This window comes from Myotis lucifugus, unplaced genomic scaffold (assembly GCF_000147115.1).
Source record: "Myotis lucifugus unplaced genomic scaffold, Myoluc2.0 scaffold_28, whole genome shotgun sequence".
NCBI classification, from domain to species: domain Eukaryota; kingdom Metazoa; phylum Chordata; class Mammalia; order Chiroptera; family Vespertilionidae; genus Myotis; species Myotis lucifugus.
Window position 1 is genome coordinate 7,812,797 of NW_005871076.1, and position 26,389 is coordinate 7,839,185.

Genomic DNA, 26,389 nt, shown 5'->3' on the forward strand with positions numbered 1-26,389 from the left:
GTCTGCCTAGGGCTGGCCGGCAGGGTTCTGGACTTTGTGTAGGAAAGAGCTCACACACGAGCCCAGGGGACTATGAGAATGTTTATTAAAGCTGCGGAAGGGCTTAGCACAGAAGAAGCAACAGGAGAGCCTAGGCTGGGCTGCCTTCGCTCCCTGGGAAGTCAGAGAAAAGGGGGCCTTGGGGACAGGTTCAGGGGGTTAGTCTGGGACGAGCTGCCGCTGCCCATTGCTCCCCTTGTTGCAAGCCTCATGGGGTCCCTTAGAGTTTAGGGGACAGGTGCTGTGGGGGAAGAAGAGAGGGAAGAAGAGGGGAAAGGGAATGGAGTGGGCTGCTCCCCAGAGGAGATTGTGTACTGGGTCTTTGTCTTGAGGCTTTTATCTCTCGTGCAGGTGGGAATCTCGGGGCAGGGTCTCAGCAGAATATTCTCAGCTTTCCAGGCATGTTCTTTCAGGGCCATGGTCTCTACTGATGGGTCAGGGTCAGGGCAGGGGGTCATTAGTCATTGCAGCTGGTCCTGGTGTCGCCCACCTGGTTTGCTGCTTTTCTGGGTCTGGAGCTGAACTACAACTGAGGCCTAGATGTTCTCTCTAGGAGGTGGCCTGTGTCTGCTGTAAAGTGTCTGCCAGCTTGTTCAGCTCTGTCTCAGCTTCCCTGTCCAGCTTGTCCTGGCTCACTGGCCTGTCTCACGCCCATCCATGGGGTCCTCTTCTGTGCTGCGTCCCCCCATAGACACCATCCTGCCTCCCCTCGCGGTCACGTCCACACGGCTTCAGAAGAACACCGGTTTTTGCTTCCTCATTAAGTCAGTTAATGTGTGAGGCCGGGGCCATGGCTTTCTTCACCCAGCCCCGCATCTCCTACGAGCACACTGGGCGCATCCTAGACACCTGGCAGGTACGCAGGGGAGTTCTGCATGAAGAGGGAGCCGGCGCCCTGGAGGCCTGTCTGCTGCTCCCGCACGGGTCGGCAGCGGCTGTGGTGACAGGAGTTCCACAAGAGCGACTCCCGGACACTTAGAAGCGGCTGAGAGCCCTTCCCCTTGCTGGGTAATTGGTAGGGGAGGACTGGCTGGGCCTCTCACAATGGGCCAGCATTCATCTGCACTCATGTGTGCTGCTTTGCAAATGCTACTGGCCTTTTCCATGCATTAGTGTTCTCCAAGGGCAAGGGCTGTATCTCCTCTTTTCTTTCTTTTAAACCATCCCCCATGGCACCAGATAAGAGCTGCGCAGGGGTAAAATTCACCTATCTCCTCCTCCTCCTCTGAACCTCCACCAGAGAAACATGGTCCTGAACCCAAGGGCCTTTGCAGAAGACTGACTGCACACAGGCCTTGATCTTGAGGATTTTACAGTCAAAAGGGGGTGAGCTCTCAGCTCAGATGCAGCCAATAGAAACCCAGAGCACAGAGCCCGCTGTCTGTTCCCTCAAGCCCATCACAGGATGGAGGCGGTGACATGGGTCAGACAGGCCTGTGGCTCCTGGCTCCGCCCCTGTCAGCATCTTCTGTTATTTCAGCTCCAAGCCCCAGTCTGTTATTCTGTAATGTCAGCATAAAAAAGGCTGTTACCTGTGGAGGCCTGTGCCCCTGTGAATAGCACCCTTCTCTCCCGCCTGTGTTCTGAATCGGTTGAGACTCAGGAGTAAAGAGCAGCAGAAAGTGGTGGGGGTAGCCCGTCGTCACAGAGGCAGGGCTGCAAGTGGATGGGTGGCTTTGGGGCTTCCATCGTGACTCTGAGAACCAGGTGGCTGCTTCCGCCAGCCTCGGGCTGGTTCGAACCACAGGTGTCCTCCAGGGAAAGACTGTGCAGACTTGGGTTTGAATGGTTTAAACAAAAGCATTGACTCCTCTGGTTCCAAAGGGAAGTGCTGGGCCTCACACATACCACAGGAAATAGATAGTTACTGACCGGTTAACTAAGTAGATACTCTCCTCCCCAGAAGGAGCGTGGGGGCAGCTGAGAGGGACCAGTCATGCTCCACTCGGGACAAGGAAACGTGGAGAAGCTGCCTCTGCTGGGGGTGGGGGGTGGGGGTGGGGAAGTGGTCTTGTGGAGCCTGTGGGACTCCAAGATGTGGTTCCAGACGAATACCTTGATTAACAGTCACGTTGTGTTTAGCCCTTACTAAGCCAGCCTCCCTGTGCTGCTGCAGCAGTTTTAGATGTGACTGTGAACCTGGAGAAACATGTCTCATTCCGTGTGCTGTAATTCCGACTGTACCCGAGACAGCTCCGCACGCCCCGTCTTTGCCCTGTGCACACAGAGGGCACGCTGTTCCCTGAGAAAGCCCAGGGGGCGCTTGCCCAGCTGCCCCTAAGGCCTGTCCTCTCTCTCCTCTGCAGTGCAAGATGGAATTCCACGCTTGTTCCACTGGCAAGAGCCTCAGCACCCTCTGTGACGGGCCCTGCCCATGTCTCCCCGAGCCTGAGCCTCCGAAGCACAAGGCAGAGAAGAATGGTGAGTGGATCGCAGGGGAGGCCCTGAAGGAGGGTGGGTGGGCAGGGAGGGCGTGGCCAACTCTGCTCAGATGCCAGCCCAGTGGTGTTTTTCAGAGCTGGTCCAGCCCAGGCGGGGAGAGGGGCTTACTTGGGGATCTCACACCATTAGAAAGAAGAAGAGCTGGCGTCTTTGAATGAATTCTGCTGGTCCAAGACATGCACTAGGTTCTTTGAGAGGTTGAACTGGCTCAAGTAGGAAGGGCAGGTTTTCAGCGTCTAAGACCAGGGCCTTCCCTGGGGCACATCTTGGTCTTCCTTGAACTCTAATCTGAGTCCTTTGAACATCTCAAGGCCGAATTTCAAAACAGAGACTGCAGAGATTTCGTAACGGCGGAGAGTCTTCCCCACAAAAGCATTTCCCTATTAGTGCATTCTGCTTGTGGACAGCACAGGGCCAGGGGACACAGGCGGGGGCAGCCTCCCAGGGCAGCTGTTTCCCTTCTGTGGCCGAGAGGAGGGGAAGGCTGGGCTTATGAGGATGTGTTCATGGTGGAGAAAGTAGTGCCTTCCCACTGGTCTCAGCTCCTTTTGGGGCGTCCCTAGTGAGACCTGGGATAGAAGGCTGCCTTCTGTGGACCTGGGCTTTCTCAGTTAGAGCTGGCTGGTCCATTGAAGACGGTGCACGTCCCAGTGTGTGTGCGTATGTCCCTGTGTGTGTGTGTTCCTGTGTATGTGTCCCTGTGTGTGAGTGTGTGTCCTTGTATGTGTTCTTGTCCCTGTGTGTGTCCGTGTGTGTGTGTGTGTGTGTGTGTGCATATTCGCGCATGTCACCTAGTGTCTTTTCTTTGTAACAGAGAAGGATGAAAGAGTGTGAGTGTTTATCCATTTGCCCCTTTTTAGGTTGTATTGCCTTTTCAGGGCACATAGGTGATGTTCAAGTCTAAATGTGTTCATGATGGTGACTAGAAATATTGTGTTAAAGGGCCCTTTGGGAGATTTACTCAGAATGTGGAGGGACAGTGGGTAAACCATAAGTCACTGGTCACAAATAATCTCCATAGGTTACTCTTGATTACCAAGAAGCTGATGGCATTGCACAGTGGCCTGACTCACTTATACAACTGCAGTGAGAAATGCTAGCAGCCGTCCACCGCCCTCCTTGTAGTGTGGACGGAGAACCTAAGCCCTGTGGTGTGGAGCAACTACAGAGCTCAGCAGTTAACTTCTGTGGGAGATTCGTTAAGCTCCTCTTAGGAAATCCCAGTAGCCTCTGTTGTTCTAGGTGCATAGTTTATTGCTTTTATTTACTCTTCCATTCAAAGCACGGAAACCAAACCAAGAAACACATCCCCACCGCGCTGCCTGCATGTCATACACGGGGGTGAATGCCCTCTCCTCGCGGGCACTGGCTCTGCTGAGGTTGCCGACCCGCCACGCTGGGTAACAGGCCTGTTTCCTGGGAGGCTGGTGGTCCTCCCAGTGCAGTGCAGCCCTGTTCTTAATGGTGGGCTCTCACCCCTGACTGAGTGCGGTTCCCTCTGCAGTGTGACGCTCCAGCCACGGCCTCGCCTGCACTTCACTTGGCCAGTCACATGCTAGTAGAAATGGGAACTCATTTTTATCAAGCCTGTGTGAGTAATCACACGGCCATTAAAAGTAAAGAGACTCGGAAAACAGTGCTGTTCCTGAATTCTGAGAGCTCGGGGGCGGGGGAGGGGGGGTGGGGGGTGGACAAGAGTAACATTCAAAAGTGTTTCATTTCCAAATGTTTGTGGAGCATAGACCACGATGTTAATAGTGAGAGCTAGACCAGGAAGAAAGAGGAGGGACTTCATCACACACCTGTCAGAATGAGAACAATAAAAAATTATAATGACACTGTTCTAGAACAAATTATCAAAAGTATATTTCCCTCATCAGTCCTTCAGTCCCATGTAACTATTGTGTGTTCCACTGGCGTTTGGGTCAACAGTCTGCTTTTCTGACGTTGCCTGCCCCAGGAAAGAGCCCTGGAACTCCACACATGACAGTCTCTGACATCATCTGGCGTGTGTCTAAGAAGTAGCGCCCGTCACAGTGAGGCTGCTGCACGAAGGGTCTCGCGGCCACACTTGGTACAGTTCTTTCCGTGAGGCTCTGAGGCCGTCCTCTTGGGCTGTGATCACAGCAGAGTGTTATCTAAGCAGGGCGGGCAGGGAAGCAACTACCTGTGGATGATAAGACTGAATGGCTGTAGTTAATGTATTACATGTCCAACAATATGCTAGTGGAGGAAACTAGAATCCCCTATCAGGGTATAATGCTTAACTTTTTCAGACGGATTTGATGGGTGTTTCCCTGGAGGATAAGGACATATTATGGGCAGTGAGGACATTGACAAACCCCTAGGGTCATTATGTGGGATGATCAAATTGATAGCATTTTACCTGGACAAAATCAACCAGGGGAAGGCCAACCTTTTCGTCTGATCTGACAGTTCTCTCCATGCAGCTCTCGCAGGACTGAGGGGCAGTGAGTGCTAAGCACTGGGGATGAAGAGGACCAATGGGTGAGGGAGAGGTCAGAGGTGACATGAAGGCAGCTTCCTTCTGGCAACTTAGCTGTGGGGGTGGAGGGAGGAGGAGGAGCGACCACGTGGTCCACCTCCCCTTTCCTGTCCTGCTCCTCCCAAAGCTTTGGGCAGCGGGTGTGGCCGTCTTGACCTTGGTGGCACATGTGGCTCTGGACCGTGTCAGAAGCAGTCTTGTTTCTGCGCCTCTTGCAGAAATGACATTTCATGGTCTCACAATGCGGGTGTGTCAGAATGTGGCATCTTTATTATTATTGTTAATATTTTATTTTCAATCTTCTGATGAAGGCATTAATGTAGTCACTTCCAGGTCAATTTCGTCAAATCAGGGTCCTGTCAAAATTCTAGAAAGGCGGGGGTGGGTGGGGGCCTATGAGCTGCGATGCTGGGGAAGCAGCTGCTGGTGCTGTCCGTCTCTCTTTGGCACCCACCCTTGTGGAGTGCTCGCATCTCCAGTCCGTTGGCCTTCAGCGCTCATCTTCACTGCAAACAACAGGAAATGTTTGAGATCCCATGTCTAGGAAGGCCATCCTGCACCCTCTTTCTTCTGTGTCCTACTCTTGTGGGTGCCCTCGTCCTCACACAGCCCCTCTCTGGCCCCCTTCATGGTCACGGAGAACTTGAGGATGCCCTGTGACCTAGTGTCAGGAAAGACTGTGGTAAGGCTGCCATCCCAGGGCTCTCCCCTTGGGTCAGCTGGGCAGCCATGTCTATTCTCTGCAGAGGGTAGTTTGGCAAGGCCTCCCCCCAGTTAGATTTCTTATCGACAGCAAACCACAGGTCCTCTCTGCTGCTGGGGCTCTGCACCGTCTGGGGTTTCACAGGTGCCTCTTCCCTGCCCAGGCCCCGAAGATGGGCTGGAGACAGGGAGAACTGTGGTAAGCAGAACCTTTTCCCAGGAACTCACCTGCCTCTGTCTGTTTTTCTTCTTCCCAAAATGTCACTCTGCAGCTCCAACCTTGATCAGTACTGGCTGTGAGTGTGAAGGTGTGTGCGGGCAGGTCTGACTCATTCCTTCTGAATCCTGTGGACATCGCTGCCTCTTCCTGCCTTGGCTTTAAGTTTCAAGACTGTTTTGGGAAAATCAAAAACCAAGTGGCTGATTTTCTTTTCTTCTCTTTGTTATTTCTGGCATCTCTCCTTTGATGTGGACCCTGAGGACATGGTGGAGGGGGTGGGCATCTTTTAATATCTCTGAATATTTCCTCTCACATCTCTAAATTATCTCGTGACCTTGGACAATTGCTTAATTGTTTTATCTCTCTTATCGCTGTGATACCAGTTCAGCCTCAGGAGTATAGAGTAATGAATTGTCCTAAAAAAGAAAAAGAGAATGTCTGCGTTACTCATTTCCTGGTTGAGAATCTAAGGGGAAAACAGAGGTCTCTCACGATTAGAGTTTTTAAAACTCCTCTGTGCTTCCAGAACTGAGCTGTCCCGCCCGACCTGCCTCCCTCCTGCTCCCTCATCAGAGAAAGACCCTTCCACTGGGCTCCGTCCACTGGAGGAAGGGTTCCGAGCTCCCTCAGGGCTGAGGTGAAAACTTCCCAGAAGGAGAGCAGACAGGGAAGATCTCACTCTCACTCACCTTCTTCCACACCATGTGGAGGGGCCTCAGGTTTCCCCTGAGGACCAGGGAAGGCCACGTGGGTGGGGCCTCCAACCGCCCCACAGGCCCCGTTTTTATGCTTTCCTATGTTAGACTGCATCTGTAGGAAATGAGTTTGACCACCCGTGATGCTGGTTCAGTCCCCATTACAGCAGAGGAAACTGGAGACCCACCGACAGAAGGAATCTTGCCTGAGGTGGAGCTGGGGTAGAGCCCGCCCCTGGACCTCGTGTCCTTGTTCCCACTGACCTGAGCTGTGCACACCCTGGGTCACAGTCCGCGGCCGTCAGCCTGAGATGGTGGAAGGGCTGTAGCTGAGTTTGGTGGGAGTTAGCTTTAATTTCTCCAGGGTCCGATGTTACTTGCCTGGATCTTGAAGTGTCAGTCATCAGACATGGAATGTCACTGTGTTCCCCACACCAGTGATGCTTGAGTGACATCCGAGGAGGAAATGGAGAGAACAGCACAATCTCTAAGGACAGCTCCTTCTTTGCTTCTGTGGCACAGGTTAGCTTTTGGGGAGCCAGTCACCCCCTCAAGTTCTGGAGAAGGCTGTGGAACTGTACCCCTTTCCTGGCCTGACATGTGCTGGGAGGTAAGGCTGAGGAGGAGGGAGGGTGCCTCTTTCCAGCAGGGCTGACCAAACAGGAATGAGCGACCCGCCAGCGGAGCTGGTTGGAACAGTAGAAAAATAGCCGATAGTGACTCTTTTCTCAAGTGGTGATTTCAGCCTAAGGGCTAGATCCTAGGGGGAAGTCCCTGGTGACAGCCCGTTGTCTAATTCCATTACTTATCACAAGCGAAGTGTTTAAATAGGAACAGGAGGTGGTGCCAATGAGACAGAGAAGGAGCCCTTCCAGCTGCAACATCTCGGTGGAAAGATCCCAGAGCACCCTGCCGCGGAGGCTCCCAGCGAAATGGAGACTCCTCTTTGCACCAGGAAAGAGCATTCTTCTCTTATATAACAGTGTGAAGGCCCAGGCTTGCAAACTTGCAATTTACAAACAATTTATATTAATCTTTCCATTTGGCTTCATTCCCTTATGATTCAGTACTACATTATGGTCAGAAATTAAACATACAAAGGAACATTTAATTTTTAGGGTCTTGTTATTCTAAATGTCATCACTTTTTTAAAAAAGCTTCAGGATTAAATTGGCAGCTGCATCAAAGAAGAAAACCTTCCTCGTCAGGACTTTGAACTCAGGTTCCTCCGCTTCTGTGGATTCCGCTGCACAGAGGCAGACCCAGGTCCTCCTGGTCACGCCGAAGGCCGCTTGATACCAGCTGATGGGGAAAAGCTAAAGGTGCAAAGAAAGAGAAGGGTAAACTGAGGCAGCGGTGGCCACGGTCTAACTGGAGTCCAGAGGAGGGGGTAGAGATTTGTGCTCGAAATTAATAGCTTTGATGGTTCACCCAGACAGGCCTCTTCTCCTGCTGTTATTCTTTAATTTATAAATGTATACTTATATAAAATCCAAATATTATGGCAAAAAGGGCCTCATATTCCCAGGTCCACTAGCTTTTTGTTGCATATGCTTCCAATTATTTTTGACATACATATGCTAACATACTTTTTAAACTTTACTCATCCAAAATCAGACTCATGTTCTACATAATGTTTGTACCCTGCCTCTTTTATATGTCAAAGATATGTTTTCATGTAAGTACAAACAGGTCTGTCTGTATCTGTCTGTCTGTCTGTCTGTCTCCCTGTGCTCCCTTGAACTCCACACTTAAACATGTAATGACTGCTCAGTGTTTCCATTTGGGTGCCCATGGGGTATCAAGCCTAACATGTCCACAATCAAACTCCTGGTGTTTCCCCCATGTGTTTCTTCCTCCTGCAGGATTTATTAACGGCAGCTCTGTATTTCGATTTGCTAAAGTAAAACAAACACAATAACTCTCTTGTTCTCAAATGCCACATATAATCACGTTGACTCTGCTTTCAAATTGATTTTCAAATATATCCTCTTCTTACCATCTTCACCTCCCTTGTGGTCCAAGACATCTCATCTTTTATTTTAATCGCTTCCTAATTGATCTCCTGGCCCCTTCTTTCTCTTTTGAGCAAAGTAAACCAATTCTGTAAAATGTAAGTCAGAGTGCGTAATCCCCTGTTCAAGACACACCAGCGACTTCCCCTCTTCGTAAGAGGAAAAGCTAAAACCCTTTCAGTGACCTGTAGGGCCCAACATGATCCCTAGGGTCTCTGTCCCCAGCTTTTGTTATTATGCCACTTGCCTGCTCACCTGCAGGCACACAGGCCTCTGTGGGTCCCTCAAATGTGTCGATCACACTCCTGCCTCTGGGCTTTGCATGGACATCCCCTCAGCCTGGACCGCCTTCCCAGCCATGGACACGGCTCGCTCCCTCTGAAAAGTCTGCACAGGTGTGACCTTCTCGGAAGCCCCGCCCCCCGCCGCCTCCAGCATGTCTATCCCCCTTTCTTCCTTTATTTTTCTCTTCACCATGCATCACCTTCTAATCTGCTAGATAACCTGTTTAATCATTTTGTTTATTGTCTGTCTCACCCAACTAGAATGGAAGTTAATGAGGACTTTTTGTCAGAATTCTGAATAATTGTCAAAAATTGACAAATATTCCACCTTCATCCTTTTTAAAGGGTTGTCCAACGTTTACAACATTGAAAATGGCCCAAAACAGAAAAAGATGCATTGTGACAAGAGATGATCTGTATAAGGTGCTTAGTATGTGTACTGTGCTACCAGCTTCATTATACGTTTGATTCTTCTAACAACTGAATAATGTCATCTCTGTTGCTGAGAAAGCGTGAGATCTGGAGCATTTCTGCCCCTTGTGAAGGCCACTCAGCTCCTCAGTGACAGAGCAGGGGTGTGAGGCCTTCCCTGGAGCGTGTGCTGGTTCCCTCACGGTTGCTGTGCGGCTGCTGGGCTCTCAAACTGAGTGGGATGCCCACTGAGAGGGCGGGCCTCCTTTGAAAAAGAAACACACCTCCTTTGAAAAAGAAACACACACACACACACGTACATTCCCACATTTAAACTAATTCTTACCATTCTTTCAGTGCTCACAGAATGCACCCCTGCCCTGATAACACAGCCCTCTCCCATGGGGTCTCTCCAGAGAGAGAACTGACGACCTCCCTCCCTTTCTCCTTTCGTTCTGAGAGCATGCTTGGCTCTGGGAGTTTATCAGAGCACAGGCCCGGGCTCATCACTCACCACCACATGAAGTTCTCTGATAGCCACCCGTTCCCGAACCTGCTCCGCTCCTCAAAGATGAAAATACATTTGTAATCTTTCCCCAAGTCGACTGCTCTTCCATTGCCCTGCTATCTATCGCTGTGAAAAGACAGCATTACAATAAAAAATAAATTGAAATTATAATTGAAAGGAAGCAAATGACTGCCACCCCGCAAAGCCAGCTGCTCTGTAAAACATTGGTTTCCTCCTTCCAGATGCAGAGCTGCGGTGGGGCCTGGGCCCGAGGGGCGGGGCACAGTGTCATAATTAAAGGAGCTCAATTTTAACTGTAGAAATAAAGTTAGAGTTCAAAAATCATAGCTGTTTTACCTTGATGATGATGATTGTTTAAAAACTGAAAGTGACAATTAGAAGGAAGCAGGAATGTGACTTTGATTATTGAACTTGAGGAATATATAGCAGTAGCAGATAAAGCTCAGAAGTCATAGATATTCAGATTGGTTGGTAGTGCAGCCCAAACAAAACAAAACAACAAGCCAGATCCTCTTCAGTCTGAGGGATCAGACTCATTTCCACATCAGGTTGGTGTCCTGAGGGGGAAGCCTGTGTTCTGTCCAATCCCAGGAGGGGAGCATCCAGGCCCCTCCCGCCTGGAAAGAGGGAGCTGTGTGGCTAGAGAAGGCAGACCTGCTCACACAGAAGTTCTGCTTGTGCTTCTCATTATTTCAAGACCTAGAACGAGCTACAAAGAGAAACAGCACCAGAAGGATTTAGCGGAAGTTCTGGAGGGGAGGTGTGCAGGTGAGGGCAGAGAAGACCCTGGGGCTCTGCAGAATGTGGGAGCCCCAGCTTTCAGATCTCGCAGTGTTGCAGTAGCAGGTTGTGGAGGGCAAGTCCTTCCTACTTGACTACATTTGCCCTTCGCCGTGTAGAAGGATCGGTGTAAGAACCAGCACGGCCCGCCTGCTCCACATTGCTGGGTGCCCCAGGAAATCAGTTACAGGGGCCTGTTTCTCCCACCCCAACCTAGAGAGTAGCACTTGGTTTTGACCTCCTAGGCCTGGCTCTGCTCTGTCCCAGCTTGAGTCTCCCAAATGGCTCTTGCAGACATCGCCTGTGGGGGTGAGGCAAGAAGGCGCCCTTCAGTACCTGGGAGGGTGGGGGAAGGAGGGAGGCTGGGAAAGTGCAGGTGCCAGGTTCTGGGTCTCATGTGCACGGGATGTGAGTGCAACCCAGCTTTGGAAATCACCTAGACGGGGACGCAGATGCTGCAGAGCCAGGGTTAGACGCTGGTGGCAAAGACCAGAAAATCAGTGCTGACAGGGGGTTTGATCAGAATTGTGATTACGCACCAATCAGAGGGCCTAGAAACACTTCAAAGAGTGACTTTCAAAAAAATTGCTTTAAGCCAAGTTTTTTTAAGCCTTTTTTTTTTTAAAAAAAACAAAACCAAAAAAACATATAATGGGGACTATTAATCCTATGAAACTACTACCCTGATTGGTGTTATTGAGACTGAAGAGGTCTGGATTCCTGTCCCTGCGTTTCTCCAACTGTTAGAACTTGGGAGACTGTGCTGAGCCAGGCTACTCCCAGGGCATGTTGAGACTTAGAAAGGATGGAGCTGAGTCCCCTCACGCTCCGGCCTGATCTGTCTGGATCCCAGCCTGCCGCTAGGTTCCTTCGGGGCTGAGGTACTGCAGGCTCTCCCCTGTGCTTCAGAACCTGGCACCTGCACTTTCCCAGCCTCCCTCCTTCCCCCACCCTCCCAGGTACTGAAGGGTGGCTGCTTGGAGTCCCTTCACCTGCCAAGCTCCTGTCTGTCATCTGCACCTGCCCGTCTGTCCTCTCCACCTGGGGGTTCAGCCTCAGCTTTCCCTGCAGATGGCTCGCTGCCTTGAGTACCATGCCCAGCACGGGCCAGTGCCTGGCACAGGTCAGGCTGTCTTTGATCATTTAGGAGTTGGGTTTACCAGTCCGGGACTCTGAGGGCTTTTACTGCTTTCTGAGTCCTTTGTTAACACCTTGACCTATTAATGCTTTAGTCTCTTGTTCAAAAGAGCTAGACTTCATCTCATGTGCTTTAGACAAGGAAACTAACTTGAAATATGGGCATACTGTTATAGTTTGGACCCTTCGATATACTGCCATTGAATGTCCACTGGATAGGTTTCTGTTATTTGCAGCTAAACATTTTCTACTTGACATAGTGTATATCCTTTTAAAGATAATTTGCTTGGAGACAGGCAGTATTGGTGTGAGACCAGGAGCTCCCTGAAAAGGAGTCAGGGACAATGGCATCTTGGTATCTAGGGAGGGGGAGACCGAGGTGGCCTCCAGAGCATCACTCAGAGTACCACAGAGAGTCTTAGCAGCTGCAGTTCCCAGAACATGGCTCAGGGGCTTGAGTTGGCCTGGAGTAAAGCATAGCTGTGTACCAGGCATCCTCACCCCTTGCAAAGACTACTGACAAGGGAGCAGAAAGGATGGTCCATGGTACACACTAGCTGGGCAGGTTGGACTAGAACATGCTGTGCATGAAGCTGGGCGGAAGGAGTCTCCCAGCTAGAGAAGACAGGTATGTGGTGGGAGACAGTAAACACGTGAACATTTTTAACTTGAATTAAAATAAAAACAAACCAAAAACTATAGGGAGTTATACATGTTTGTTAAAGAATATTTAAAATTACCCAGTCTCCCAAACTGAGTATAATCATATACTACTCAAAAGTCTTTATTATTAGCTTAATAGCACTTAATAATATTCCCATATCACTAATGATTCTTTGAAAGCTTGGTTTTTAATGGCTGCGTGGCATCTGAGTCTATAAATGTACTATAATTTTTATAACTAGTCCTCTACTGAGCAGTTAGCTTCTCTCTGGTTTTTCATTATTACAAATACTGCTTTTATGAACATCACTGTGTATTAATTTTGCACACATCTTAATTATTTTCATAGGATACATGACTGATGGTGGAATTTCTAGGGCAAAGGATATGCGTGTTGTAACTCTTCTGCTACTTACTGGCAGGATTTCTTCCAGGAAATGTGTATCATGAGCAATATATGAGAATGTCTGTTCAGAAGACACTTGACAACTTTGGATACTATAATTTTTAAAAGAATTTTTGTACAGCATGGGTTAAGAATAAAGGTACTTTTATTAGTTGGGATTTGGCTTAGCGGTATATAATTGATACTCCAATACTCAAATAACAGTAGATTAAACAAAAGAGGGTTTGTATCATTTTAATATAAATTAAGTCAAGTGGTAGGAAGTCCCCAGATGCTATGGAGTATCTCAGTCCTCAAGGCCTTTCTATCTTACTGCTCCGAGAATCTTAGCATCCAGCCTCATGGTCCAGAATGTCTGCTAGAGCTCCAGCCATTGCATCTGTAGTTCCGACACCAGGAAAAAGGCGGGGGGGGGGGGGGGGCGGCAAAGAAGGGCCTACTACTTTCTTTAAACTGACCTCTGTGGATTTGTGTACAGTTCTGCTCTCTTCTCAATGGCCAACTCAGGCTGAATTTAGTATTAGTCTATCCGTGGTCGGCAAACTGTAGCTCGCGAGCCACATGCGGCTCTTTGGCCCCTTGAGTGTGGCTCTTCCTAAGCCTTAGGAGTACCCTAATTAAGTTAATAACAATGTACCTACCTATATAGTTTAAGTTTAAAAAATTTGGCTCTCAGAAGAAATTTCACTTGTACTGTTGATATTTGGCTCTGTTGATTAATGAGTTTGCCGACCACTGGTCTAGTTGAACGGCCCTGCCTCGATGCTGGAGAATGTAAACTTTTAAGCTGAAAAGCAATGAACCAGCTAAAAATCATGGTTCTTATTACTAAATAAAAGCAGAAGATGGGTCTTGGGAGCTAATTACCTTGCCTCTGTCATGGTTTGATGTTTTATTTCCTTTATTACACTGGAGGTTTAACTTTTGTACTTTTTATACATCTTGGCTATTTGTAATTCTTCTTTCTGAATTGCCTCATATTCCCTATACTTTCCCTTTTAAGGTGTTGGTCTTTGTCTCAATAATTTATAAGGTGATCCTTTTACACATATTAAAGATATGAATCCATCATATATATTTCACATTTCCCCACAATTTGTTCATTTGCTTTTAATGGTATTTTCTGATAAAGATTTTGATGTTTTTATCCATTCAGGACTATCATTCCTTTCTTTTGGAGTCTCAGGCTTTGATGTATGTTTAGAAATCTTTTCTCCACTCTGAGGCCAGGTAAAAATTTCACCTGTGTTTTCATTTTGTTCTTTCATGGATTGAATTTTTCATGTTTGATGCATTTAGGCCAGTGGCATTCAGATGGGAAGAAATGGCTTCTACTGTGAGCTGGTACTTAAAGCTTTCACCAAGCAGTACTCATTCTTTCTCCAGATAATGTGTGTTATTTCCTATTCTCTGCCATTGTACTGCATATTTCAGATAGTTATGTTCATGACCCATTCCTGGATTGTGACCAGGGGTTGAAGAAGTGCTGTTTTAATCAATGTCATACTTATTCGAGGTTATGCAAAGAGAACTGGAACTGTAGCTGTGTGTGTTTTAATAGCCTGTTTTCTGAATCATTTTTGCTCTGCCATTCATCTTGTTATCTAACATTATTCTCTTTTTCAAATTTTTCATGGCTCTTCTTACCTGTTCTCCCAGATGATATTAAAAATCTTTTTGAAAACTTTCAGAAAATGAGATTTAGATTGGCTTTCCCGAGTAATTGGAGAAGCATTGAGCAGGCTGCAGTTAAGTTGCCCCATCTGGAAGCCCGCGCCCCTTGGCAAGGCCCCCGGGGACGCCTGTGGCCTGCGCACACACGGCTCCTCCCTCCTCCGCTTTGCACATCTCAGGCTGGGGAGCGGCTGTCTGCCATTGCTTTCGATGAATGAAATCTGTTCTCTATCTTTGTTGGGATGATTAGTTCTTTCAGGGAGGAATCATTCTGATAGTTATTCATTTTATTGTTGGGGGTCCTCGTCTCATCTGTAGATAATGGGCATTTTATCCTCCTCTCTCCAGTGTACATTTTAAGAAATAGCTGCCATTACTGGCTATACACTAGTGCTGGACACTGTCATATGTATATTCTCTTCACTGTAGAGAGCCCAATGACAGGAGGTACTGTTATCTTTATTTTAAAAATGAGAAAAAGGACCTCTGTGAATTCAAGTTGCTCACGGTCACAAATCTAGCAAATGGCTCAGATTCGCATCCAGACTCTTAAGCTTGGGTTTTAAAAGTACTGTACTACTTGCACTTGTGTTACAGTTCTTTTTTGTGATTTAATGCTATGACTGAACTTCCAGAATGGAGTAAAGAATACTATGGCTTTACTAGTATGGAGCCCATGATATGGTCAATGGTCATGTTAAGTTCTGCTGGGCACACCTGTAGTTCAGGGCATGCGAGGCCTTGGTGCAGCGTGAGATAAAGTGCCATATCAGTTGCATTATATCAATTATATCATGTCAATGACATCTTGTCAATTACATCATGCCCAGGGCACATCCATCAATGTGACTCAGCTCTGTTGATGTGGCTGAAGTGGTGGTTGTCAGCTTCTCCACAGTAATGCCATTCTTTTCTCCCTCCATCCTTTCCCCTTTAGCTGGAGGGCACCATGCACAACCCACAGGTAGGGAGTGGGAGTTAGTGCCTTCTACTTGCTCCAGCACCTGCCACCATCTACCCATCCATGGGGTGGAGTATCTGTATCAGTTATTGGAATTCTTCTGCACCAGAGATTTGTTGCTTCTTCCATGTTTATTCAGTCATGTATTTATGGACTCATCATACTATTGGATTAATCAAATTCAGAGATTTTGTTCAAATTGTGCTAGCTTTGAACACTGGAAGCTCTTTCTGTTGGCTCCTGTGTCCCTTTGATACACTCTCACTGTGGTTTGTTTGTTTGTTTATTTATATATTTATTTATTTACTTACTTACTTATTTTTTACTTTCTGGCACTCTAATATGCTCCAGGCTCACCTTGTATATTCCTTATTCCAGCCATAGTATCAGCCATTTCTCCAAGCAGCCCCAGTTCCTTTTGATGGAGAATGTTGTTAGAAACCAAGATCTGAGACTAGCTGTGCTCATTACTACTGGGTATAGACTATACAACTTCTGAGTGCATCCATCTGTATCTGTATTAGCTAAATGTGAGCTCATGCTGATGTCTCCAACTCTAACCCATTAGCACCTGGCTCACCCTAGCCTCCTCCCTTGCTTGTCCCCAGCAGTGAGGAACTTGGCTGCTGCATCTGCCCTGCATCTCTTAGTTCTTCGGTTCCACTGTGCACATAACAGTGTCAAATTGCCAGCCCTACCTGCTGCCTCTGTGGGAAAAACTCAATCACCTAGAGTGCAGTGCTTAAGTATAGTCCCTTTGCTTTTAGTCTCATGTCTGTACACATTTCCAAAGCCATGCAGGTCAGCGCCCCTATAATAAAGTTAAATTGTGTCATCAGATCCTGCTCTTCATCCTAGGGCAGTGATGGCGAACCTATGACACGCGTGTCAGAGGTGACATACATGCGAACTCATTTTTTTGGTTGATTTTTCTTTGTTAAATGGCATTTAAATATATAAAATAAATATCAAAAATATAAGTCTTTGTTTTACTATGGTTGCAAATATCAAAAAATTTCTATATGTGACACAGCACCAGAGTTAAGTTAGGGTTTTTCAAAATGCTGACACGCCGAGCTCAAAAGGTTCGCCATCACTGTCCTAGGGTCTCCCAACCTCCTAAGTGATCTTTAACAATTTGCATATGTTGAGGTTCACTGTTTGTGCTGTAAGGTTCCATAGGTTTTGACAAATTCACGGTATCATATATCTGCCCTTACACTACTATGAGGAATAGTCACACTGCTCTAAAAATATTCCGTGTGCTCACTTTTTCATCCATTCCTCCTCCCCTCTTCAGACCCCTGGGAACCACGGGCTATCCCTATACTTTTGCCTTTTCCACATGTCATATTCATGGAATCATATATTATATACCCTTTTTATACTGAACTTCTTTCACTTAGCAATATTCACCTAAGATTCATCTGTGTCCTCTTGCAGCTTGCTATTTTATGCCTTTGTATCACTGAATAGTATCGCATGGTATGGATGTTTCATAATTTGTTTATCCACTCACCTATTGAAGGACATCTTGATTGCTTCCAGTTTGGGCAATTATGGATGAAACTGATACACACATTGAATGCAGCTTTTTGTGTTGCCATAGTTTTCACATCAGTGGGGTGCTATTCCCAGCTGTGGTAAGATGTTTAGCTTTATAAGAAACTGTTGCACTGTCTTCCAGAGTGGCTGTACCATTTTGTGTTCCCACCAGCAGTCACGAATTTCTGTTGCTTTGCATCCTCACCACCAATTGATTTGGTCAGTTGTGTTTTGTTTTGCTTTTAGACATTCTAATGGGTATGTGGCGATATGTCATTGTTTTAATTTGCATTTCCCCAATGACAAATGATGTTGAGAATTTTTTCAAATAGCTACATTCCATCTTATTTGGTGAGGAATCTATTCAGATCTTTGTACATTTTAAAATTGAGTTGTTTGTTTTCCTACTGTTGAGTCGTGAGTACTTAACTTTGGATACAGGCCCTTTGTCAGATACGTGTTTTGCAAATATTGTCTCCCAGACTGTGGCTTGTGTTTGGGTTCTCTTAACAGTGTCATTCACAGAGCAGAAGTTTTAAATTTTAATAAAGTCCAACTTACCTATTTTTTATTTCATGGATTGTGCTTTTATTGTTATATCTCAAGACTTATCACTAAACCTAAAGTCATGTCAATTTTATCCTTATTTTCTTCTAGAAGTTTTATGGTTTTACAATTTACATTTAGCCTTATAATCCTCCTTGATTAATTTTTATGTAAGGTATAAGGTCTTTGTCTAGCTTTATCCTTTTGTGTTTGAACATATAATTATTCTAGCACAATTTATTAAAAAGACTATCCTTTCTTCACTGAATTGATCTGTTGCCTTGTTTCTTTATCAGAAATCAGTTGACTGTGTGGGTCTGCATCTCAGCCTTCTTTGTGCTTCGTTATCTATTTGTCTATTTCTTTTTTCACCTCTCCCTCACTATCTTCATTATTGTAGCCTTATAATAAGTCTTGAAATCTTGTAGCATGAGTACTGTTACCTTGTTTTTCTTCTTCATTATTAAAATACTCTTTAAACATTTTGTAACATAAAATATTTTTTTAAAGGAGATATGTTTGGTTCCCAGCCTTCTTGCCTCAAACATGGCCTTTGTCTGGGCAATCCAGTGCTGGCCAAGCACATAGTACCATCTCTTTGGCTGTGTGTCTCAGCATCTCTCATGAATCCCTGTGGTTCCCAGATGATCTGGACCTACCATCTCTTAGGCTGTGTGTCTCAGCATCTCTCATGAATCCCTGTGGTTCCCCAAAGAAAACGGATTCCTAAAGAAGATTACTAACATGAAGGGATGTGAAGAGATTTGTGGAATTGATGTCTTAACCTAAAAATAAAGATGTGAGAATGAGAGACCGGCCAGGCCACACAGGAACAGGAAGAGCGCTCATGCAATGCCTTCAGCCCAGGCTCCAGCCCTGTCCTCACTTCCGAGGGTCACGTTGGTGCCCTGCTGCTGCCTGGCTGTCTGGGAGTGGGGAAGGTCTCAGGCAGCATCCATCCCTATGCATTTTCTGGGCCTACGTTTACAGAATGTTCTTCCCACCTGCCTCCCTTTGCTCCTAGATATGCTTGGAGACCGTCTCCAGCAATTACCTCCTCTCTGCAAGGCATATGCATGCTCTGTGATAAAATTCCCAGCCAAAATGCAATGCTGGGGCGAGGAGACATATGCCCAGTGTGGATGGGCAGCAGATGGGGCTCATCAGGATGCATTAGAACCGTTGTCCAAGCCCCCGTGAAGCGCTAGCCTGCTGGTAACGCGTCCCTCCACCTCTGTGGATGGCTGGGCAGCCCACTTCCGCCGGAAGCCAATCAGTGCGACCGCCCCTTTGCTCCGGGCTCAGAGCCCAGTCTGTGCTGCCACCACTGCCCAGCAGGCACCGGGCAGCTGCTGGACGGAGCCAAATCCAGAGTCACGGGAGGGTGGAAGGAGTTAGCCCAGGGAAAGTCTGGCTGTGCGTGACCGGCCACCTTAACCCGCAGAGCGCCCTGCCGGAAGGCTGCCCTGGCACACCCAGGCCAGCAGTGGGTTTCAGAGCATCTGAGCAATGAATGCGTTCCCTGTGGGGGCATTTGGTCCTCAGCTAACCTGAGGAAGGCCGGCACGGAGGGAAGCTGTTGCCCAGGTGGTGAACCAGCCACCTACACGTGTGAATGAGTGGCAGTGCCCGGGGTGCTCTGGAGCGGCAGCCAGCATTGCCTTTAAGGGGGCTGCTCTGTTCTACAGGGTCAGCCGGTGTGTGGCTCAGTGCAAACTGCAGGCTGCAGAGGGTGTTTAGGGAAATCATACGCGGCCCTGATGTCAGGCCTGCGCCTCCCTCTGGGCCCGGATTACATTGCCCTGCTCACGGCAGGTGTGGGCACTGCCCAGGGGGTTGAGGGAGCCCTGATAACTGTATGCTGTCCATGGGGGAGCCGGGGGGTGACAGGTGTTTGTGATCTGAATTTGCATCCCCCACCTCCGGCCTCTGCAAAGGCAGCAGGTGGGGTGGAATGACATTGAGGAGCAGTAGTAACGGATTCAGGTACCCACCAGGTCATCGGCATGGACGCGGACATGGAGTCCTCAGGACCAAGAGCCATAATTTCTTTTGCCTGCACCTGCCTTGGGCTTAGCCCTGTCCTCCTGGCCCCAACGTGAGGAGAATATCCCTGCCGCAAAAGGCACGGCGGGCAGAAAAGGGGAGTGAGGAGAAATCCTGCGTCAGATTCAGACAGTCTGTGTTCAGCACAGAAACCTACTAGCTGGACGACTTTCAGCAAATATTGTAACCCATTTGAATCCATGCCTTTACTGGAGGAATCGGAGATACAAATAATAATACCTCGTCGTTGAATCATTTTGAGTATAAAAGGAATAATCAAAGCAAAGCACTTGGAGTGGGGCATTGTGTACAGCCTCAAATACGTGGCATCGTTAACACACTGTCATCGTCATCTACATTATTCTTGAACAGCATCCTTCCATTCTATCACCAGCACCTTGAATTAAGTCAAAATCGGAAAATCCTTTTGATCCCCACAGTATGCAGGAATACAGACGTGTACACACAGCTTCTGTTCTCATAGAACTTATGCCTTCTAGGGGTGAAAATTCATAAATTTATTAAATTTCAGTAATTATAAAGCAATGCCGTAGGAGGTGACCAATTTCTAGGGAAACCAGTGTAATGGCATTCGTCTGTTTACAAGTGGCCCTGACCCGCAGGCCTTTCCTTGGTTCATGTCATTGTCAGTCTGCATCACAAAAATCTCGTTTCTGTGAGGGGTGGGGAGCAGAGAGGGCAGAGACACAGATCAGAGCCACTGCCCAGCTCCTCACAGGTCTGCTTTGGCACCAAGTAGATACTGGCTTGACCCTTTCCTGCCTTCCTCCTTCTCTACCTCTGAAACCCCCCTAATTCCATCTCTCCTTCCGTCACTCCCAAATCACCCAGTGCGTTGAAACCTTGGCACTGAAAAATGTCTGCAGCAGCAGGGGGAAAGGCCGGATGTATCTACTGAGACATTCACCTCTTCCCGGGCCACTTTTGGGCAGGCATCCACCTGCTCGTTCCCTGGGGAGGCCAGCACTTGTGTGCAGGGGCATCCCACCTGCTCATTCCCTGGGGAGGCCAGCACCTGTGTGCAGGGGCGTCCCACCTGCTCCTTCGCTGGGGAGGCCAGCACCTGTGTGCAGGGGCATCCCACCTCCTCCTTCCCTGGGGAGGCCAGCACCTGTGTGCAGGGGTGTCCCACCTCCTCCTTCCCTGGGGAGGCCAGCACCTGTGTGCAGGGATGTCTCAGGGGCATCAGAGGAGCGGAGCCAGTGAGGCACATCAGTGAGCCCTCCTGTGAGCTCTGGAGTTCCGTGGCCAGAAGTGTGGATCTGGAACAGTTGTTTCAACTCTCTCACCCTTTCTAAGGGGGTGTGGGGGGGTGGGCGGGGAGATAATTCAGTGGTTTTTCTTTTTTCAACCCAATCCTGAGGATTTCCACCACCCCCTTCAAAACAAACCCACAGGAGAGATGGCTGCACCCCCAGGAGCACACCTTTCACCCCGCCTTACAGGTAGGCAGAAAGGCCTGCTGGTCCCAAAGGCACCTTCTGTTCTGTGAGGAACCTGGTAACCCGGTGGAGCCTCTGCCAGGAACCCTGCTGATGTGATCATTAAATATGTAAACGCAGCCCTGGCAGCACCCCCAGTGAGTGAGGCCAGCAGCTCAGCTGTGCCTCAAGGCCCAACTTCCGGTACAGCTGACCTGCATTTCTGTTTATTATTTCCTATGCATATTGATTTATCAGGGCACTTTTTGTCAGGTGGGGACTTCTAGGGGCAGAGCCCACCCCAGGGAAATCTGGAAATGAGGCTGGGAATACATGCGTGATGGTCTCGCTCCCCCTTTGTCTAGTTCAGTGGTTCTCAACCTGTGGGTCGTGATCCCTTTGGGGGTCGAAGGACCCTTTCACAGGGGTCGCCTAAGACCATCGGAAAACACATATATAATTACATATTGTTTTTGTGATTAATCACTATGCTTTAATTATGTTCAATTTGTAACAATGAAAATACATCCTGCATATCAGATATTTACATTATGATTCATAACAGTAGCAAAATTACAGTTATGAAGTAGCAACGAAAATAATTTTATGGTTGGGGGTCACCACAACATGAGGAACTGTATTAAAGGGTCACAGTATTAGGAAGGTTGAGAACCACTGGTCTAGTTGGAGGGGACAGTAAATGGTTATATGCTTTTCCATATTAAACCACATATATTAGGGCTTATCCCATCCCCCTAACTAATACGGAAATTTGTTCAAAGAATGTTGACTGAGCACCTGCTAGGAGACAGGTGTTATGCTAAGTGCTGGGACCCTGTGTTAGCTCGGGCTGCTATAACAAAATACCTAAAACTGGTGGTTTAAACAAGACATTTACTTCTCAGAGTTCTGGATGGAGTCTGGGAAGTCCAAGGTCAAGGGGCTGAAACAGAGTGTGCTCTTGGCGAGGGTGCTCTCCTGGCTTGCAGACGCCGCCTTCTCGCTCTATTTTCACATGACGCTGGAGTGATTGCAGGGCACTAACCCCATAGCGCAGGCTCTGCCCTCCCCTCAGCCCCACCTCCTAACACCATCCATCGGGGTTAGGGCTTTGATGTATGGATTCCGGGGGAACCAAACCTTCAGTCCCTAGCAGGCCCCGACCACAAAGAAGGGGGAGGAAGCCAGCATGTGCTGTACACGGTGCCTCCGCCGCTTGCCTGCCAGCCACAGGAGGACAGGCCTGTTTTATGCACCGCGTGTCCCTGCTACCTATTCCCATGTCCCATGTCCCGGCTTCCGACCCTGGCTCCTGCAGAGGCGTGGCCTCCTGTCTGTCTTTCCAAATTGGAGAGAACAATGCCTTGCAAGCAAGTGCACTGTTTGAAGTCAGCTTAATTTTTTGTGGCCTCATAGAAGAGGGAGCTAAAGCTGCTAATTGCCGCTCTCAGAGCCAGAGCACCTGCTGGCTCCTGTGGCCCCATTAGTGCGAGCATCTCTCCAGGGCCAGGGCTGCAGCTGCATCTGAAAGGGAAATGACTCTGGCTGGGGTGGGGACCCATTGTTGCTAACTGCTCCGGTGTCTATCACTGCCTCACCTCTCCTTTGGAGGAGACCAATCAATAACTTTCTAAGTGTCTTGCTAAGTAAGTGTTTATGAAGCAGCTTCCCTAGGGGCTTAGCCTGGGGCATCGCTGGGGCAGCAGGAATGCTGGGAGCAGGAAAAGCCTGGGGGCTGAAGGGCCTCACTCCCCCTTTGGCCCAGCTCTGCACCCTGAATGGCACGGGAGCTTTGTGGGGACCGCTCCACATCTGTCTTGTTCCCTGGTTACGTCCCAGCGTGGAGCATCGGTCTGACACACAGAGGGCATCTGAGCCCTGCTGCCCCCTGGCCTGTGGTCATTCCTCTCCATTGTCCCTCACCAGCCCTGCGCGGCTTAGCCAGGAAAGGAGATGAACTGGCTGTCACCTGGGCACCATGGGGGGAGCAGTTGCAGCAGACACAGGGCCCACCCTTGGGGTCCCAGCAAGACGTAGATAAGATTCATTCCTGTGACAGAGGAGTGTGGGCTCTCGATGACCTCAGGACCCCACTTATCTCAAGTCACAAGTCCTGGATGACCTGTCCCAGGGGCATGGTGACAAAGACAGGCCAGCATGCTGCAGCCACAGGGGCCCTCTCAGCACAGGCCCCAGCGAGTGTTGTCCTGGTCATGGCCGCCCCTCCCCTCTGTCTATTTGCTGCTCCAGGTGTGCCCTTCCTCCTGGAAAAGCAGCCGCCTTGCAGAGAGGTGTCTGCCACTGCGCCCCTGCACAGGCGTCCTGCTTAGCAGTGGCTCCTGGAGGGTGCAGATGGAGTCTTCTCCAGGGATCCTCGGGTTCAGACCCACAGGCACTGGCTATGGGGCTTTGGGGGGTGGCAGGTCCCTCTAGCCACAGGGTGAGAGCTCAGGTGTCCAGCTGCCCTGTTAACAAATGGAGAACTGGGGCCTGTGGGGGGTTACTCTCATGCCCTGCCCGGCATGAGAGTAAAGCAGGTACATAGGGGGACCTACTGTGTGCCAGGCTGCAGCAACCACAGAAGCCTGAGACACCCCCTACGGAGTTCGCCCTGTGGGAGAGCCCAGCTCACACTCCTCAGCCCCTGGTGGTCCTGCTCTCTGTCTCTGGAATAGGAAGAGGTAGTCCTTCCTCCCTGATGACCCTCCCTCCTCCTTTTCCCTCCTGCCCCCTCCCTCTCACTTGTTCCTCTGCCCTCACACCCCTGAGGGTCTCCTGTCTTGAACATCTGGTAACCATTGAGCTTCATAGTTCTTTTTGGAGAATATGCTACTGCACACCTTTCCTCCTGCTCACCCCTTACACTTGGTCTGCAGACCACGGCAGCATCCTGACCACGAAATCCGGGATGCTTCTTGGCCTTCTTCCTCCGTGACTTCTCCGTGGAAGTGGGCGTGCTGACCACCTCCAGCCTTCTCCTCAGCGGAAGGCTGGGCTTCCCACTCAAAGGTGCTGATCTCTCCTTCCTTGGCTTTCTCACTGGTACCATCAGTTTCCGCATTGATTAGTCCGTCGCTTCTATTCTGCTGACGTCACTCAGGGCCTCCTCACCTCCCACCTCCCTCACTACAGTGGCCTGCTCACCGGTTTCCTGCTCTTCTTCACTTCTTCCCACCCTGCTGACCCCACATCCACATTAACATTTTAAACCCACTGCTTGGGGAGCAGCTGTGTGCCAGGCGAACCTTTTGGTAAAATCAGGCTCATTAACTCACTTTCCCCTAACTTGGTTTGCCTCTTGCTGATGCTGTTCCCAAGCCGTGGCTTACTCTCTCCCCTTTGTCCCTCCCAAAGCCACCTGAGCCTACAGGGGTTTCCCTTCTGGGATGACACATTTGGGGGGTGGTGAGGGGAGCGTGTCTTCTCACTGGTATTCACAGCTACCCAGCAAACATTCATCGAGCTTTTACCATGTATCGGACTGTCCAGAAATGCTCAGTGTGTTTGCGGAGACGGACAGAGGTAGTGAAAGCTAGAGAAACCCTTTCGTCCCTGGAGCAATGATGATGTATATTCCAACCTCCTCTTTGAGCATCACCCCCAAGGAGGCCTGTACTCTATTCAGCTGTTACTTGTTCTTGCCAATGTCATATTCATAACTACCTTAATTCCTGGTCTATGCTTATGCTAAAAAAGAGGGTTTTTTTCCCCTCTGGAATAAAGTGAGGCTTGAAGAAATTGATATTTAACCCCCTACCCCCATAGTCTCTACCCTTTAAAAACAGGGCCCATGAATTCCTGACAGTGCCACGATGGAGGCTGTGTTCTCATTGGAAATGAGACCCACGGCATGGCCGTCTTGCTGTGATTATGTGTAATTTACAAGGAAGAAGGTGCTTTCATGTTTCTGGGGGGAAATGCTTACAAAACAAAATTCTTCATTACATAGTATAAATTTAAAAATTCGTGGGGAAGAATTAGAATTAAAAACATATAGTAGCTGCCAGGTCCTCTCATTGGGGAATATGTACATCTAGATAAATGGTGTAATTACATTTGCCATTTTCAAAGGCAGTTGTGCTGTATAAACTCCAAGAAGTTCACCACACAACCTGATGAATTTTGGAAATTGGTTAATGACTGGACAAAACAGCTTTAGTGCAATGGGAAGAATTCTACTCTTAAAGGAAGGAAGCTGAGTATGAGGCCTGTCTCTGGTGTTTAGTTTGTAGAAATCATTAGGACACATGGTTTCTTCTCTTTCCAAAGCAGGGGACCTGGGGAATAGAGAGTGAGGACATGGCAGGAGGTCTCACATAGGTGTCACAGGTTATTGTTTGTTTTATTTGTTAAACTTACACTATTTTCAAAATAAAATTATAAAATAATATACAGCGGGTCCTGGAATACTGTAGTTTCATTCAGGTTTTGTTACAATGTTGATGAGATGCCATGGAAGTTAAAGAGTTATGTGTTAGCCTCTGGTGAGATTGGCTTTGTTATACATCTCATTTCACAGAGTTGCAGAACTTACAATGTTAAGTGAGGACTATTTTATATTAATTATTGAATGTAGAGAAAATACAGATAAAAATACAGAAAATGTGCCCAGGCTGGGTGACTCAGTTGATTGGAGTGTTGTCCCGTATACAAAAAGTTTGGGGCACATACCTAGGTTGCAAGTTCCATCCCCAGTCAGGGTGTATACAAAAGGCCACCAATCCATGTTTTCTCTCTCTCTCTCTCTCTCTCTCTCTCTCTCTCTCTCTCTCTCTCTCTCTCTGTCATCAATGCATCAATAAATATATCCCCGGGTGAGAATTTAAAAAATACAGAAAATATGAATTTTTGTTAAAAAAAAAAAAAGTTTGGCTCAGTGGATAGAGCATCAGCCTATGGGCTGAAGGGTCCCAGGTTTGAATCTGGCCAAGAGCATGTACCTTGGTTGCGGGCACATCCCCAATTGGGGGTGTGCAGGAGGCAGCTGATTGATGTTTCTCTCTCATCGATGTTTCTAACTCTCTATCCCTCTCCCTTCCTCTCTGTAAAAAATTAATAAAGTATATATATATATTTTTAAAAAGCTTGAATTATTTTCTGGGTAGTGCTTTGCAACTTATGTTTTTGTGTTTTTTCTTTTCACTTTGAGATATATTGCAGACTCTCTGCCAGTCAGTTTTTTGAGAAATGGATTTGATGATTGCACAGCATTCTGTTACATGGTGTATTTTACCAGTCCCTTGGTTTAAGTTAACTTTTTTTTTTTTGCTATTCTAAATACTTCTTCTATAAACATTTTTATACATAAATTTTTGTACACATCGTTGATCAGATAAATGGTTATAA

At 48.1% G+C, this 26,389-nt stretch overlaps 1 protein-coding gene across 1 annotated transcript in view; it reads left to right on the top strand.

Moving 5' to 3' along the window:
- Positions 1 to 829: 829 nt before the first annotated feature.
- Positions 830 to 26,389, top strand: part of SPOCK1 (SPARC/osteonectin, cwcv and kazal like domains proteoglycan 1) — a 73,645-nt gene continuing 48,085 nt past the window's right edge. Inside the window, exons 1-2 of the mRNA XM_023752169.1 lie at positions 830 to 895; positions 2,346 to 2,460. Of these exons, the coding sequence (XP_023607937.1) occupies positions 830 to 895; positions 2,346 to 2,460 (181 nt within the window). The remainder of the gene's footprint in view (positions 896 to 2,345; positions 2,461 to 26,389) is intronic.